General features: G+C 34.7%; 1 protein-coding gene across 5 annotated transcripts in view; it reads left to right on the top strand.

Moving 5' to 3' along the window:
- Positions 1 to 2640: 2640 nt before the first annotated feature.
- Positions 2641 to 18741, top strand: part of ADGB (androglobin) — a 240026-nt gene continuing 223925 nt past the window's right edge. For all 5 annotated transcript variants that reach the window (XM_031937655.1, XM_031937653.1, XM_031937654.1 and 2 more), the window contains exon 1: positions 2641 to 2900. In XM_031937655.1, coding sequence (XP_031793515.1) covers positions 2827 to 2900 — 74 coding nt within the window. In that variant the 5' untranslated portion in view covers positions 2641 to 2826. The remainder of the gene's footprint in view (positions 2901 to 18741) is intronic.

The raw sequence follows: 18741 nt of genomic DNA, 5'->3' as shown, positions 1-18741 counted from the left end.
GATTGAGATTCCCTTCTCTTTCTAAGACATTAGGGAGAGAAGAGGAATAGTAGCTAAATGCGTTCTTGAGAATTCATGTACCCTTGAATCAAGAGCAAAAACTTTAAGAAATATACACACTGTTGCAAAATGGAATAATTTGAGAAATGGAGTGGGCACATGGGGAAATGTTTAGATACTATTTATTTCCTCAGCTCATCAGAACAAACAATAACCCTGAAAGTGCTTCAGAATATACTTCTTTCTTCTTTTGTGTCATAGAAATCTCTCTCCTCCCTTCTCCTCCTCATCCTCCTTTTCCTCTCCCCTCTCCTTTTTTCCCAGACATATTCTCCTTTCCTTAGTAATTAGTTTGAAGTGGAGTCAAACTGGGGTTGTAAGCGTTTGTCTTAAAATGTAAAGATGCCTCATTAAATATTTTTAATTGTATTAGGAAAGACCTTGGGAGAACTATATGTCTCTAGCATGCTAATATATCTTTGAGCTATATCAGAAGTTCTGGAGTGATTTAGTGTTCCTTAGTAGTATATCAAAGCTTTCCATGCTGGGGCTTACAACGGCAAATGATAATGATGGTGACAGTGGTGTGTAGAATTATGAAACGTCATCAGGCCTTTTTTTTATTTTATTTTATTTCATTTTTTTTTGCTTTTAGGTAAGTTGAGGGAGTAATGCTTAGTAACAGATTTAGTCAGGTATAGACATGGGTTCAGCCCTAGACCTTAGATATCAGATTTAAACCAAGTGATTTAACCTTTGATCTGTAAAGTGAGACTTCAGTCATCTGTATGTATAGCCCTATCATCCATAAACTCAGCCCTATCTCTATCACAGTAGTTCTATCACCTGTAAACTGAGCCCTCTATCATTTCTATCTGGAGCTCTATCATCTGTAAACTGATCCCTCTATCATCTCTATCTAGAGATAAAGCTACAGCTCTTTCATCTATAACCTAAGCTCTATCTCTCATCACCTATATGTGTAGTTCTATAATCTTAAACTATCTATTCTCTATCCTCTCTATCTGTAAACTGATTCCTCTTTGTCTGTCTGTAGCTTCATCATCTGTAAACTGAGCCCTGTCCTTATCACTTGTATCTGTAAATTGATATCCAATCTGGCTCCTCTCTCACCGTAGCTTTAGGGAGCAAATAAAACACTTTCTGTAAAGCCTCCTGCAAAACAAAAACTTAAAAGTACTTTTTATAAAGTGAGCCTTTATTACTACAGTGAAACTGGGCTTTATTATTATAGTGAAACAAAGATTTGGGAGATTCTTAGATAGACTGATTGGGTATAGAGGGAGTAGGACACTGGGCCTGCCAGAAAAACTAAGGAAAACTTTTTTTTTTCTTTTAACTCTTCAGTTGTCTTGTACAGAAGACAATTCTAATTATTTACTCTGAGATTCTCATCTCAAGTAGGAGATTCTTAGTTGGACTGATTGGGTGTAGAGGGAGTAGGACACTGGGCCTGCCAGAAAAACTAAGGAAAACTTTTTTTTTTCTTTTAACTCTTCAGTTGTCTTGTACAGAAGACAATTCTAATTATTTACTCTGAGATTCTCATCTCAAGTAGGAGATTCTTAGTTGGACTGATTGGGTGTAGAGGGAGTAGGACACTGGGCCTGCCAGAAAAACTAAGGAAAACTTTTTTTTTTTCTTTTAACTCTTCAGTTGTCTTGTACAGAAGACAATTCTAATTATTTACTCTGAGATTCTCAATTATTATTTTTTTTAATTTTAAAACTTTTTATTCTCAAAACATGCATAGTTTTCAACATTCATCCTTGCAAAATCTTGTGTTTCTAATTTTTTTTCTCCCTCATCCAATATATGTTAAACATGTGCAATTAAAAAAAATGAATAGCAAAAACAAGAGGGAGAAAGAAGACAATGAGTAGGAATAGCATCTATGACAACAATGGGAAAACGATTAAGACGCTGTTTTATTTTTTTATATGTAGGTGTGTATCCTCAGAAAATAGTAGGATGCCAGAGGCTCCTAATAATTGAACGTCAATTGATTGATCATGTTGATCGAAAACACAGCCTGAAAAGCATGTGTGGGAGGAGAAAGGGGGTTTCTGATGAAAGTCAAGGCCCTGGGTGTAATGACATCATTAGAGAGGTCTGAAGTTGTCAGGGAAGGTCTAGAGGTGGACAGCGGCCGGTGCGGTCCGCCCCGCTCTATGCTCCCCAGCTCGGGGCTCTCCCTGCCGCTAAGCATCCTCCCGCTGAATCTGCACCAGCTCTTCCCCTCCCCCACTCCTCCCTTCCAGACAAAAATCCAAGTCCTAACCAGGACTCGAACTCGCGCTTTCCGGGTAGGCCCTGGCCTCGCCCTCAGCAGGGAGCGCTATCCTCTCACCCCTAGACCCTGACCTTGAGCCATCCTTTCTCGCTCCCTTTCGCCCACCCATCCCCGACAGGCCGTTCTCCCTCTCTCCTCTTTCCTCCCCCCTCCCGCCCCAGGTCTGACAGTATTCTTTCCCTCCCCTCCCTCCCCTCCCCTCCCCCCTCGCCTTCCCTCACAGGCTGCTTGCACCGTTTCCCCTCCCCCCCTTCTCCAACCCCACCTCCCTCAGCCCTTCCTTCCCAGGCCGCCGCCGCCCCCCCCCCCTCCCCCGCCTTCGCGGGCCGCCTCCTCCTCTCTCCCTTTCCCCTCTTCCTCTTCCCGGAGTGGCGGGTCCTGAACTTGGAACGGGCCCGGGATTGGCCGCGGCCCCGCGCGGCGGGCAGCTCTGACGGCTCCTAGCAACCCGGCGGACGCGGCACCACAAAAGCTACAGAACCCGGGTGGCTCCCGTCGGGTGTGTTCGCTCCATGGCCTCTAAGCAAGGCAAAAAGAAAGAACTTCACCGCATCAACTCCGCGCATGGGTTCGAGAAGACGAAAGAGTAAGGGAGCGCTTCCCGCCCTTTATCCTCGCTAGCTCCGCCCCCCTCTCCCGAGCTCTCCATCACCCCTGCTCCTTCGCGGGTCAGGGTGGGGGCAGCCTACAGCAGCCCCGCCCCCCCTCCCCCCCCCCAATTTATTAGGAACATGGATCTAGAGACCATCCAGCCCGGCGCCTCGCGGCCCGGAGAGGCGGACTCTCGTGACCAAAGTCACAAAGAATCAGAGGCAGGGTCCCGCCTCTTCTGGTCCCCCAAACCATGTTTATTTCCCATTTACGTCTCCCCTCCCCCCCCTGCCTTACCTCAGTAGCCACTCTTCCCCCCCCTTCCCCTCCCCTCCCCCAGTGCCCGGTAAAGACCCGGGCTAGGGCTGCGGAGGAGGCTCGCGCCGCGGTACCCAGCCTGGAGTCGGGACCTGAGTGCTAATTCTGCCGCGGCCTAGCGGTTGTCCTCTTCCTGTAAAACGAGCCATAGAAGGAAGCTGCATCCCCCTCAAACCCGGGATGGGTGTCCAGGAGAGGGGGCCATCAATCCCCCGGGGCGAGCTATTCCCAGAGTGGCGGCGGGCTTCCACCAGGGCGAGCCCCCAACTTCGGAATGGAATCAGGCTAGCTTTAAACATTGGGAATTGTTAGATTCCTTTTCCTGTTACGCTGGCGCCACTGAAATTTACAGACTTACGTGAATGACGTGGGATAATGCTACCTTGATGAAGTAATTCACTTTTTTTTTTTCTTTTACAAAAGGAACACATGTAAGCAAGACTGATCTATTGGACTTTGAACTGTGGATCTCATATTGGCTGTTGTAATGATTCAGACTGAAATCGCCTTTTTGCCTTGTTTTTATTTATTTATGTTATTCTCTTGATTCTAATTGTTTCAGTTTACATCAGTCCATATGAGTTTAGTGATTTTCTGCAACCTACCTTTGAGTTTTTGGAAGACTGGTGGTGGTAGCTGCTGTGATCCGGAAAGTGGCAGAGAGGAAGATTTTGGCTATCATTTGAAACCCCTTAACTTTTAGAGTTTGAGTTTCTTTATGCCACTAGTGGTACTGCTGGGTCAAATTTTAATTTTTCTTATATAATTCCAGATTTTAAAGAAATTTGTTCCACCTCACAGTTCTGCTAGTAGAATTGTGCTTAACTTCCCAGGGCCTTCCATCTTGGACCATTTCTGTTTTTGATCATGTTTATCAATTTGATAAATATAAGGTCAAGCCTTGGACTTGTTTCATCAAGTATTTCTCTTATCACTGATTTGGAATATTTTAACTTAGGGTCACCTGGTCACTGAGAATTTACATTTCTTTTGAAAATTGCATCATATCTTTTTAAAAATAGAATTTCCTTTCCTCCAATTACATGTAAAGACAATTTTAACATAAATTTTTATAAAGCTTCTTTATAATATATAAATATTTAGTTATTAAAATAAATATAATGTAAATATAAATATATTTTAAAAATATATTCATAGTTAGTTTTCAACATTCATCCTTGCAAAACCTTGTGTTTGAAAATTTTTTCTCTCTTCCTCCCCACCACCCCCTCTCCTACATAGCAAGTAATCCAATATAGTAAACATGTGCAATTCTTTTATACGTATTTCCACAATTATCATGCTGCACAAGAAAAATCAGACCCAAAAGGAAAAAAAAAAATTGAGAAAGAAAACAAAATGCAAGCAACCAACAACAAAAAGTGAAGATACTATGTTGTGATCCACACTCAGGCCCTCTGGGTGCAGATGACTCTCTTCATCACAAAACCTTTGGAACCCACCTGAATTACCTCACTTAACATTAATTTTTGGTAAAATTTTGAGTTTCAAATTTTCTCCCTTTTTTTCTCCTCCCTAAGATGTAAGCAATGTTTTTTTTTTTTTTTTTTTTTTTTTTTATAGCTTTTTGTTTACAAGATACATGCATAGGTAATTTTTCAGCATTGACAGTTACAAATCCTTTGCTCCAACTTTTTCCCTCCTTCCCCCCACCCTTCCCCAGATGGCAGGTTGACCAATACATGTTAAATTTGTTTATATATATATATATATATATATATATACATATATATACACACACACACATACACACACATTTCCATATATATATATACATATATACACACACATGTCCATATATATATATACACACATATATGTCCAAACAGTTATTTTGCTGTATATAAAGAGTTGGACTTTGAAATAGTGTACAATTAGCCTGTGTAGGACATAAAAAAATGCAGGCGGACAAAAATAGAGGGATTGGGAATTCTATGTAGTGGGTTCACAGTCATCTCCCAGAGTTCTTTCCCTGGGTGTAGCTGGTTCAATTCATTACTGCTCCATTGGAATTGATTTGGTTAGATATAAGCAATTTGCATTTTCATATCTTTCCCCTCACTTATTGAAAAATGGCTCTTGGTCTTTCACATATGTATGAATATCCTGCATAACTTGTAAATTGTACTTTTATTAGATATATTTGATGTAAAGTTTTTTCTTCACCTTACAACTTATATTCTTGTTTTAACTATTTTTGTTTTTGCAAAAGTTTTAAAAACTTCTTATGATATTATCTATTTTACTTTTTAATAACTTTGTTGGGGTGCAGGAACGCTGAGCCCCCTCAAAATTGAGGTTCCAGACCAATGTCATGAGGTATCTCAAAAGAATTGTAGGCTTAGACTAACTCCAAATCAAGAGGCAAAGATTTTATTACATCATTGACTATTGGACTAAGTTTTAAAAGGTAATTAGCAAAGAAGTGGGAAGGGTTAAGTATTTTTATAGAGCACTGATCTTAGAGTTGAGGTGGTTAGATTAGACATTTCCTCATTGTTATTCAGTAGCTTCAGGATGTTAATTTTATGATTTAGAAGTTAATTGGAGTTAGGGATTAGGCTTCTTTACTGTATTATAGTTCTGACCATTAAAATGTAAACAAAGAGATAGCTACTAATCTCAAACTGAGTCTAAACAACTGACTTTCTTTTGCAGTTAGTACCTCAGAAGGTAAAGATATAGCATTCCCTAAAACAAGTCAACTTGGAGCAAAAATATAAACTAGGATAATCTAAAAGTAAAGTTACAGCATTCCTAAAGCAAGATAGCTTGGAGATTATTTATAACCACATCAACTTCCTCTATCCTTGTTTTTGTTAGGAATCCTAATATAACTCTTTACATTCTCTTCTGATCATATGATGTCATATTTCTATTAATTGCTTTTTGTGGTATGTAATGTTGCAGGTTTTGTTTTAAATTTATTTTCTGTTTAGAAAAACTTCCCGTTTTTTCCAGTAATTTGTTGAATAGGGATTGTTTGCCACAATTGTGTTGTAGAACACTAATTGACCATATTTGTTTACCTTTAAAAAGTCTGTCTGATGTGTTCACTTCCATTGATTTACTTTTCTTTTTTTTTTTTTAAAGAAAGTACCAAATTGCATACAATTTTGTAGAATAATTTGAGATTTGGTTATGAGTCATTTTTGTTTTTCCATTGATTTTTTTGTTTCATTTTAAATTTGTTATTATTTTGTCATCATTCAGTTTTATTAAATGGCCCTTTGGTAGTCTGATTTATGTAGCATTAAATCTTTAAAATAATTTATATAGTAGCATCATCTTCATTCTCTTGAAATGACCTAGCCATTCACAATAAATCTATTTCAAATTGTTATAGCCTTCTTTTTTATATGTATAAAAATGCTTTATAATTGTATTCATATGTCTTAAACAAGGTCTTAGAAGGTTAAATCCCAGGGATTTTTTAAAATTAATTTTGAATAGAATTTCTCTTTCTATTTCTCTCTCTTGGGTTTTGTTAGTAGTATATAAAGGCTAATGATTTTTTGGTGGGCTTTTTGTATCCTATTTTGTTGTTGTTTCAGTTAGTTTTTTATTGAATCATTGCTAGTCTCTCATAAAACTGTCATGTCATTTGAAAGTAGACATAATTTTGCTTTCTCTTTGCACATGCTCATTCCTTACATTTCTTTTTTTTCTTGTATTGCTTTAGCTAGCATTTGTAGCTCCATACCAAACAAAAAAGGAAATGATGGATATGCTTGTTTTAATTCTGTCTCATTAGGAAAACTTTTGATGTTTTTCCATTGTAAATTATGCATGTGGTTAAGTTTTACTTTTCTCCAAACTTATTATGACTGAAGATTGAGTTTTGGAGATCTGAAGGAATTAGTTTCCTCCTCTTCCTTATACTGAATCTTTGAATATAACTGATTACCATGATAGGGAACCTGTGAGCTAAAATAACAAATCAGAAAATTTGTGATTCTTTGGTGTAGGACTGTGTTATGAATTTTGAAAGACAAAAATGAACATGGAAAGTCTAGTTTTGAAATGCAAAGAGTTGAAAATGAGCTATTTAGTAACCACTCTGACATATTTTAATATATATATTAAAAAGTAAGATTTCATTAGTGTGGGTATCCCTTTCACCAGAACAGGTGACAACTCCTTCAAGAAGTAGCCCTGTTTAAAAAAAGGTATACTGAACTCAGTTAGGAAACCTGAATTGGAGTTTGTAACTACCACTAACTTAGTGTGTAATTCTGAATAAGTCGATCAGTCTATCTAAGCCTTAATTTTCTCATCTTCAAAATGAAGGGACTGAACTTAATCCTTATTGTTCCACTGGCTCCTTTATTTCACCTAAGGAGCTATGAATCATCACATATAAAAAAAAAAAAAAAATCATCACTTAGTAGCCAGATTTCCATTGATGAGATTCCATTTTTAGCTATAACTTGGATTACAGCCACATAATCTTTCACTGGGATCATAGTTGAAGACTTTCCAACTTAGTAGGAATGTAGGGGTTTTGCTTTATTGGTGTAGCCTTTGTGAATTTAGGGTTAACTCTAAGTCATAAAAAGGAATCAGAACAGAGCATTAGTGGAAGGAAGCACATATAGTGCCAGTTAAGATTGACAAAGCAATATTGACTCTGGAGATATGTGACTGCTAATCAGGATCTAAATCCTCCAAGCTTTCTCTTTATCCCTGGGATCTGCAAAACTGAGTTTAACTGACAAATTTCACTTTAAAAGGTAAGTTCAGAAATGTCATTGGGAGTGAATGGGCTGACAAGGGGAGATACAGAGAAGAAGCCCAGAGGAAATAGGAGATGCTAGTGAGGACATATGAGCAACTTCTCTTCTTCCCTTACCTTCTCTCACCCTTCTTAATACAGAAATAGTATTTTTCACATTTCTCTCAGCCTTTTTTCTTTCTTTTTCTTCTTGAAAGTTAGTTATACCCCTTCCCCAGTTTCTGTTTCTTAAGAGTTTTTTGTTTTTTTTTCCCTTTCTGTTTTACTATTGCTTTAAAGCTGGATTCTCTAGAATAAATATGGTTAACCATTGTATAATTGATATGTGTATGTCCCTGTACAAATGAGACTGGGGAGAAGCACAATAGTTGATAAAATTCAATTGAAGAGATAAAAAAAGATGAATTTCTCAGGGATATTCCATAATATAGAGATTGGAATGATAAAAGATATGAATAAAAGACAAATATTAATTTATATTTTTATAACTTCCAGGAGGACGGAAAAATGTGAAAGGCAGTCTGGAGCATTCTAGTCAAAGAATTTAGCTGTCTTTGGTAAGGGGAGGCTTTGATGAGCTGGATCTGCTTTGAGAGCAGTGCATTTGCTCTTCCCACAGTTTTTTGCTCCAGTCTACTGGATAAGAAAATCAAGCAACACTTGTGATCACAAGCTTAGTTATAAAACCAAGGAGAAAAGCTAAGAAAGTGAATAGAGGAAAAAGTCAAAGGAGAATACAGAAGAATTGGCTGGGAACATTCGTGTTTGTGTCTCATACTTTTGGCCAAATAGAATTTGGGAAAATATTTATTGTATTTTTCTAACTTCTCCATTCTTTCTGAAGCCTCAGTTACTCAGTACATTTGCATCAGACTCTCTTCATTGGTGGAATTTCTATATCTACATAAATGGAAGGGTTTTATGGAGAGTGAGAGAAGTCTCAGTCTTCCAGCTTTCATCTTTAACAGAGAAGTTACAAAATTCTGTATGTTCTTTTGGTCCCTGAGGAGAGAGAGAGAGAGAGAGAGAGAGAGAGAGAGAGAGAGAGAGAGAGAGATTGAGAGAGAGAGAGAGAGACAGACAGACAGACAGACAGACTCTGGAAGGAAACTGGAAGAGTTGGTTACTTGGATCATGTCTTTAGCCCCAGCTTGCTACACTAAAGACTTTGGTGCATAAAATTTGGAACTCTCTTGGTTGAAACTGAGGTCACCCAGCTCCCAGTAAAAATCTCATTTACTCTTTGTATTGTCTGGGGTATTCTTATCTAATACATTCTTTGATTTATCTTTGATATCAGATTGAATAAAATGATTTATCTGCTGTTTGCTTTTTTGTGATAGTATACCAGATAAAGAGGTGGCTTAGGAGTCAGAAAGACTTTCAAATGCATAACTATGTGACTCTTAACTGTCTGTTTTAGTTTTCTTTCAAAGTAGGAAGCATTTCAGCTACAGGAAAAGACAAATATCATTATAATGAAGAAATAATGAAGACAACAGCACAAGAGCAATACTATGGCTATATAGCAGCATTATAGTTAACTTTTTTTTCAGCCACTAGGTCTGAGCATTATTAGGAAGATTTAGAAACAAAGGGTGAAATTGCAGAGGCTAATTTAGGCTTTTATGTAGGAATAAATTTGCAACAGGTATAGCGCAAAGAGCACTGGATTTACAGCCATATGACTATATATCCCAGTTCTGTAACTTATTACCCAATATTGTCATATTGGGTCTCTCAATTTCTCTGATCCTTACTTTTTTCATTTGTGAGATAACCAGATTTTCTAGTAATCTCTGATCCATCTGTTATCCAACCTTATGACTCCTCCAGGACCTTTCCTAATCAATTGTCAATGTTTTTTCAATCTTTAATTTCTTTCCATTGTGAACTCAAAATTCCATTCTGCAACGAAAGGACACTTAATGCACTCAATTTATTAGAGAAACTATGGTCTCTAAAAAAAAAAAAAATGAATTCAAGATTCACCTTTGAAGTCATGGACTACTATGCTTAGTTTTGAAGGAATATTTATGAAATTTGTGAGATCACTAAAAATAGTTTTAGGTCATTTGGTCAGTTTCAACAGGGGAAATCTACATGATTGACTACGGTGAATGATTTATCAGTCACTAGAATTGTCATCATACTTTCCATATGTTGTCAATCATTAGTATTTAGTCACTGACCAGGTAACAGAATTCTGCGATTTTTCAAAATCATGTTATGAACAGCAAGGTATAAAGAACAAAATAAAAGATGGAAACTTGTTTTTCTGGAACACAAACTTTGGGCACATTCATAGGAGGGGGTGGGAGAAGAGAAGAGCAAATTTACATTTCTATCCCTAATAGATACCTGAGGTTGTCCTCAGGTATAGAGGTATATAAAAAAGGTAGACAAACATTTACTCATAATCATAATTTTGTGAGCCTCCAATTATGTGATACCATGTGGGGTCACAACTCACAATATAAGAAGTTTTGTCATGTATCATTTAAAAGCAACATAATTATCAATTCAAAATGGGTTAATTCTAATCTATATAATTACCATTCTGACATCATTAATCCAACTCAAATTTAATTCTGTAATAGCCAACTCATTGATACAATCATTGACTGAAGGAGAAATTGAAAAAGGTTGGAGGGGATGTGGAAAAATGGAGACATTAATTCATTGTTGGTAGAATTATGAACTGATCCAGCCATTTTTTAAAAATACTAGCCTTATATTTGTGTTCCAAAATTTTCTTTCTCCCTTCCCCCCATCCCTCTCCACAGCATATAATCCAATATATGTTAAACGTGTTCAGTTCTTGTAAACATATTTCCACATTTATCATGCTGAACAAGAAAGATCAAAATGGGAAAAAATGAGAAAGAAAAAAAGCAAGCAAACAACAAAAAAGGTGAAAATACTATTGTCCGTGATCAATATTCATTTGCCATAGTCCTCTTTATGTATGCAGATGACTCTATCACAAGTCTATTGGAATTAGCCTGAATTACCTCATTTTGAAAAGTGCCAAGTCCATCCCAGTTGATCATCATAATCTTGTTGCTTATACAGTGTTGGTTCTGCTCATTCTATTTGCATCAGTTCATGTAAATTTCTCCAGGCCTTTCTGAAATTATCCTGCTGATTGTTTCTTATAGAATAGTAATATTCCATTACATTCATATACCGTAACTTATTCAGCCATTCCCCAACTGATGTGCATACAATCAATTTCCAGTTCCTTGCCACTGGAAAAAGGACAGCTACAAACATTTTTTTTGCATATGTGATTCCTTTTTCCTTTTTTTATGATCTCTTTGGGATACAGACCCAATAAAGATACTGCTATGATCCAGTCATTTTTGAGAACAATTTTGAATTATGCCCAAAGAGTCAGTGTCTACATATCTTTTCATCCAGCAATACTGCTATTAGACATCTTCTCAAAAATGATTAGGGAATAAGGGAAGAGCCCTACATATTCTAAAATTTTTAGCAGCTCTCTTTGTGATGGCAAAGAACTGAAAATTATAGGGATGCCCATCATTGGAGAATGGCTGAACAAATTGTGTTATATTATTGTGATGGAATACTAATGTGTTATAATGAGCTCCATGATCTTAGAAAAACATGGATAGACTTGCATGAAATAATGAAGAAGGGAATGAGCAGAACCAAGGGGATGTTGTAAATAGGAGCTACAATTTTGTTTTAAGAACATCTTTGAGTGAATAAGTCACTTTGAATATAATAAACACCCAAATTAGCTACAAAGGATCTATGCAAGAAGATGCTATCTGCATCCAGAGAAAGAATTGATAAATAAGAGTATGAATAGAATGAGTTTGCATATATATATATATATATATATATATATACATACATATTTATGTCTAGTAATAACCATGTCTAAGGCAAGGTGGAGGGAGGAAAAGGGAAAAAAATGACAAGGTAACTTGTATATTTAAAAGGAATAACAAATGGAGTGTCGTGTGTAATCATCTTTTTCTTCTTATATTGTGTTGTAGAAATGCTTGTTTTATTCCATAAAGTAAAAATAAATAAAAATTATTGAAAAAAAACAAACTAGTAGCAGACAGGACAATAGGAATTGTACATACCATATTCTCTTCTTGTGTTATTTTGATCTTCTCTGTTGGATCTCTGTACTGTGAAAGCTTTTTGTTCACATTGCTTGGATAATAGGTTTAGAGATTAAGGCAGTATTTATTAAAGAGAAATTCTCCAAATTTTATGCATCAGTTATGTTTGGGCGTTCGTGGGCCTTAACTTGGTATGTGATAACACTGGTTCAAGTGTTGTGTGTTAATTTATGAAAGACATTGAATTTCTGAAGTATAAATTCCAGCTACCAAGTTATTTTGCCAGATGTTTGGCCCATACTAGATTATTTTTAGCCTTAAATGGTTTTTCCCCTACAATTTCCTTTGTTATATTTATCATATTGGTGATATCATAGGTGTGATGTCATTCTTCCTCCTCCTCTGCCAATGAACTCCAATAGCTATATTTTATCCTAGTGATCAAATATAAAATTTTCAGGTTGGCTTTTAAAGTTCATCACAATTGGGCCTCTTCTTACCTTTCCAGTCTTTTTATACTTCCATCGAAATGCACTGGCCTTCTTGCTCATCCTTGAACATTATCTTCATACTCTGTGATTAGGATACTCTTCCTCACCTCTACCCACTGGATTCTTAAGCTTTCATTCAAGAGTCTGGGCCATTTTTATTCGTCCTGATCTATATCTGGCCACTGGATCCAAATGGCTCTGGAAGGGAAAGTGAGGCAGCTGACCTTGCCCAGCGCTCTCTCACTTAAATCCAGTTCACTTGCATGTCATGGTACCACTTCCCTGATGTCATGGTCCCCTTCAGAAGAAAGGACAAAACAACTTTCTGCAAAAGGCCTTTTCAACTGTATCCTTTCTCCCTACTATTTATGTCTTTCCCCTAGATTTATCATTCATTTACCCAGTATATGCATTATATATGTATAATTTTTGCCATATGGTTTTCCCTATTAGAATGTGGGAGCATAGGGGGGCAGCTAGGTGGCACAATGGATAGAATACCTATCCTGAAGTCAGGAGGACCTGAGTTCAAATTTGGATTCAGACACTTAACACTTCCTAGCTATGTGACCCTGGGCAAGTCACTTAACCCCAATTGCCTCAGCCAAAGAAAAATGTGTGAGCATAGACCATATTCCCCCCCCCACCCCCTTTATGGGGGTATACTTAACATTTTGCAGAGTGTCTGCCACATAAAAATGTTTAATAAATGCTCATTATTTGACTCATTAAAATCTTTAAAGATAACTCTTATGTAATTCTTGGTGTTGATGTTCTTATTCTGAATTGCCATAACAAATCCTTCTATTTCTTTAAGAAGTATGGCTGAGCCATTTTTTCAGCATATTATTAGCTGAGTTCAAATGGGTGCTACAAAAGAATCATTCTTGAAATTTAGCTATTTTATAGATTCTGTGAGGAAGGAAATCACTTTATTTATATTTGACAAATCTAATTTCATGAACCTAATAATCAATTTTATTATTGCTCCAAAAGTATCAATGTAACTATTATTAATATGTTTTAGGAACATCTCTCCATTTTCCTCATTTTGATAAAGAATTGCTGCTAATCTATATATCTGCCTAAGCATAATGAGTTCTTCATTAAATTGAAGAGGTTTTTGGTAAGATACTTTCCAAACTTATTATGATCCAGTTTACACTTCTCATGATGGACATTAAAATTGGTATGAAATAGGTGTTAATTATAATAAACATGATTCTACAATTAATTGAGTTTTGATTTCAGGATGCCAGTGAATCTAATAACATACAAAGATAATAGCTTTATGCTTTTTGTTCTTTACCTAGAAAGAGATCATGGTGTTTTTGTTTCAAAATGGACTCAGTTTTATAAGATACAATCAATTTGGTTCTCACAATTTTCATAGTTTTATTATTTCAGTGTCATCTGTCCTTAATAGAACTGAGTATGATAACCACATTAAAAAGGGAGTTGTACCAAAATATCATTAATTACTTAATGTAAAGGGAGTTGTACCCAAATCTTACTTAATGTTCATCTATAATAACAGTTTATATGATGCCACTAAAAATCACATTAACAAACTTTTTACCTGGTGGAATCTTGCTCCAATGATATCTAGATACAACTTGGACTCATATGTCAAGGATAGATAAATATTGAAGGCTTCCATTTTAAATCTAAATATCAAATTGAACCAGTGGATGAAGTTACACTGTTGTCTCCTCCAGTAGACTATTAACTAATTGAGAGGCAGGACTCTCAACTCTCCAATGCCTGGCATATCTGTAGGCATGTAATAAATGTTTATTGAATTTTTTTGTTACTACAGAGGAATATTGTTGACTTTTATGGATTTATTTGTATTTACTTTTCTAAAATTATTGAATTATACAAATTACTTACTTTGCTGATTTGTTGGTGTTTCTTAAATAGGCCATATCATATGTAAACAGTAATAATTTTGCCTTTTTAAAAACCAATATTAATGCCTTTAGTTTTTACCTTTTGTCTTACTGCTGTTGCTAGCATTTCTGGAACAATACTAAATAATTATGCAGAGAGAAGACATCCTTATTGTATCCCTGTATTTAATGGGAAAGCTTTCAATATATTATTTTAAATAATGGGATATTTTGTGAATGTTTTGTGATATACATATATTTACATGTGTATGTAAAAAAAAAAACCTGAAAAAAATTTTTCTGTATTTTTTCAGATTTTTTAAAATCAGAAATGAGTGCTATAATTTGTCAAAGGATGTTTATATTGAAATTATATCGTTTTTATTGTTTATGTATTAATTATGTTATTATTACTTATATATTATTATATATTACTTATATATATTATTACTTATGTAAACTATTTTTCTAATGTTGAACTATCCTTACATTTCTGGCTTAAACTCAAAATTCCCATAATGTATAAATTTTAGCATATTCTTGTACTATTTTTCCTGGAATTCTATTAAATTTTTCCTTTGAAATTTATTAATGAAATTGGTTTGTGGTTCTCTTTATTTCTGTGTTTTGAACATTAGAACACTGTCTCATAAAAGGTGTTTAGTACGGTGATTTTCTCAGTTACTAAGAATAATTTTATATAGTTTTAATTAATTGCTATTTAAATATTTAATATGATTCACTTTGCACATCCGTTTAGATAAAGGTTTTCTTACCTTTGGTAGCTGATTGCCCCTTTTTTTCATTTAGTCTATCAAAGCTTGGTATCAAAGCTATCAAAGCTTTTAAGTTCTGTTTATCTTATTTTGTTGATTTATATTTTTTAACTTTTGTAGCTTGGCTTCTTTAAATTCTCAGTTTAAAGGCAACTGGGTAGTACAGTGGATAGAGCACCAGCTCTGAAATCTGGCCTCAGATACTTAACCACTTCCTAGCTGTGTGACGCTGGGCAAGTCACTTAACCCCAATTGCCTCAGCCAAAAAAAAAAAATCCCAGTTTACTGATATATAATTGTATTTATTTTTATTCCTAATAACTATTTTTATTTCATTTCTGTTATCAAATAAGCTTCTTTATTTTAATTTTGATAGTCATTTTCCTTTTTTAATAATGTTAAAAGGTTTATCAACTTTGTTAATCTAAACAACCCTAATTTTTTCTTTTTTAATTTAATTTCTTATGCATATTAGTTAGTTTTACATATATAAGTTTATATGTAAATAATTATACATACATGTATATGTAAAACCAACACATGCATAATTCTTTTTATTGGTTCTTTCTCTGCAGGTGAATAGCATTTCCCCCCATAAGTCCTTTGTTGTTTAAGTATTTGTAATATTCACAATAATTTAGTAATTCACAGTTTTTCTTCAAACAATATTGCTTTTACTGTATACAACATTCAGTTCTGCTCATTTTACTCTTATTTCATGCAAATATCACCATGTTTTTTCTAAAATCTATCTGTTCATTATTCTTATAGCATATCACCATCATTTATTATAATAAAACTTATTTAGCTATTTCCAGTTGTTGGTGCATCTCCACAATTTCCGATAGTTTACCACCACAAAAAATGCTATAAATATTTTAGATCATACAGGTTCCTTTTTCCTGATCACCTTGTGAAACAATAAGGGTATTACCGAGTCAGATTTATAACCCTTTGAGCATAATTTCAGATCTCCAAAAAAAGTCTGTATCAGTTCCCAGTTCCACCAACTGTGTATTAGTATTCCAGCTTTTCCACATCACTTCCAACATGTGTTATTTCCCCTTTCTATCATTTAAGCCAATCTGATAAAATATAAGAGAATATCTCAGTTGTTTTAATTTGTATTTCTCTAATCCATGATGATTTAGAATATTTTACATGACTACATATAGCTTTGATTTCTTCATTGAAAAATTGTCAATGTATACCTTTGACCATTTATGAATTGCAGAATGATTCATATTTGGCAAAGTTCTCTGTATATTTGTGACTTTTATCCGAGAAAATGTCTATAAGAATGTCCCATTCCCCCCCAGTTTTCTGCTTTCCTTCTAATCTTGGCTACCTTGGATTTTATTTGTACAGAAGCTTTTAAATATAACATAATGAAAATAATCTCTGTTTCTTGTTTATTCATAAATTCTCCTATCCATAAGTTTGATAGGTAATATGTTCCATGTTGTTTTAATTTACTTTTGATATCTTGCTTTATATACAAGCCATGTATCCATTTTGATTTTATTTGGTAAATGGTGTAAAGTATTTGACTGTACCCATTTTCTGGCAGACTGCTTTCCAGTTTTCCCAATAATTTTTACTAAATAGTAAATTCTTAGCCCATAAGCTTGTATCATTACATTTGTCAAACCCAGGGTTACTATATTCATTTATTACTGTGTTATCCTGTATCTACTTTGTTCTTTTGATTGACCCTTTTCTATTTCTTATCCAGTATCAGTTTTGATAATTACTGTCTTACCAGTTTAAGATTTGGTACTGCTAAACCTCCTTCCCTTACATTTTTTGCATTAATTCCTTGAATGTTCTTGAACTTTTATTCTTCCAAATACATTTTTAAAATTATTTTTTTCTAATTCAATAAAATGATTTGTTGGTAATTTAATTGGGGTTGTATTGAATAGATTAGTTTAGGTATATGTCATTCTTATCATTTTGGCTCTGACTATCAACAATTACTCTTTCTCCAATTATTTAAATCTGACTATATGTATAAAAAGTGTTTTATAATTATGTTCATGTAATTCCTAGTTTATCTTGGCAGGTATATTCCCAGTTATTTTATGCTGCCTATATTTATTTTAAATGGATTGTTTTTTACTATTCCTTCTTGAAGGTTTTTTTTTTTTTTTTTTGTGGTGACAGAAATGCTGATGATTTATGTGGGTTTATTTTATATACTACTGCTTTGCTAAAATTATTTCTTTCACTAGCTTTTTAGTTGAATCTCTAGGATTTTCCAAATTATATTATCATATCATTTGCAGAAATAGAAATTTTTATTACCTCATTGCCCATCCCATCTCCTTAATTTTCTTTTTCTTCTCTTATAGATATTGCTAACATTTCTAATACAATATTGAATAATATTGGTGATAATGGGCATTCTTATTTCACTTCTGATCTTATTGAGAAGGCTTCTTGCTTATCCCCATTACAAATAATGCTTGCTGATAGTTTTAAGTGGATCTTCCTTTTTTTAAGGACAAATCCATTTACACTTGTGTTTTCAAATGTTTTTAATAGGGATCAGTGTTATATTTTGTCAGTAGCCTTTTCTGTGTCTATTGATATAATCATATACTTTTGTTTATTTTCTTATTGCTATAATCAATTGTTAATAGTTTTTATGTTAAACTCTCACTAAAATCCTGGTATGTCCCACTTGATTATAATGTATAATCTTTATTATATGTTGTTGTAATCTCCCTGGTAATAATTCATTTAAAATTTTTGCATCCATATTTATTAGTGAAATAGGTGCACAAATTTCTTTCTTTGTTTCTGCTCTTTTTGAGTTAGGTATCTATTATATTTGTTTCATAAAAGGAGTTTTATAAAAATCCTCCTATGAATCTCTTTTTGCTCTCCTATTTCTTAATCTGCCTTCCTTTCTAAGAATCCCTCTGTTATCCTCTTCCCTTTCCCTTCTGTTTCTTGAAATGCACCCCTTTTTAAGAATCTCTCTCTTATTTCTTTGCCTTCTTATTTCTTAATGTCGCTTTCCTTATACTGTCTTTGTCCTCATATTTCTCTGTAAGTTAAGAAGCTTTTATACCATTCTAGATAATGTGTTTAGGGAAGCAATTCCTAGTTCCAATTGATGTGACTGAGGAAGGTGCCAAATGTTGAGTTTGGTCATGTGAAGAATTCACAATGGCCATTCTCTGTCAAAAGGCAGGTTTATTTAAGAGAAGAGGTTACAGATAAAATGAAGAGATGCAGTGGACACCAGGAGTATAAATGTGAAATAGATTTGAGAGAACTTGTAGTTGGACAGGAAAGTGGTTTTTAACAATTAACAATGGAAAAAAGTTCCCTAGTGGAATTTACAATTAACCAGAAAAAAGGGAATATGCCATGAGGTGGCAGTGTATCATTATCTGCAGGCTAAATCTATAGATTTAAGCTAGCACCCTAGCAGAATTAGTTTGGTGAGGGGTGTGTGTGTGGGGGTGTGTAGATAAGGAGACACC

Source organism: Sarcophilus harrisii, chromosome 4 (genome assembly GCF_902635505.1).
Source record: "Sarcophilus harrisii chromosome 4, mSarHar1.11, whole genome shotgun sequence".
Lineage (NCBI taxonomy): Eukaryota > Metazoa > Chordata > Mammalia > Dasyuromorphia > Dasyuridae > Sarcophilus > Sarcophilus harrisii.
This window is presented reverse-complemented; position numbering and strand designations above follow the sequence as displayed.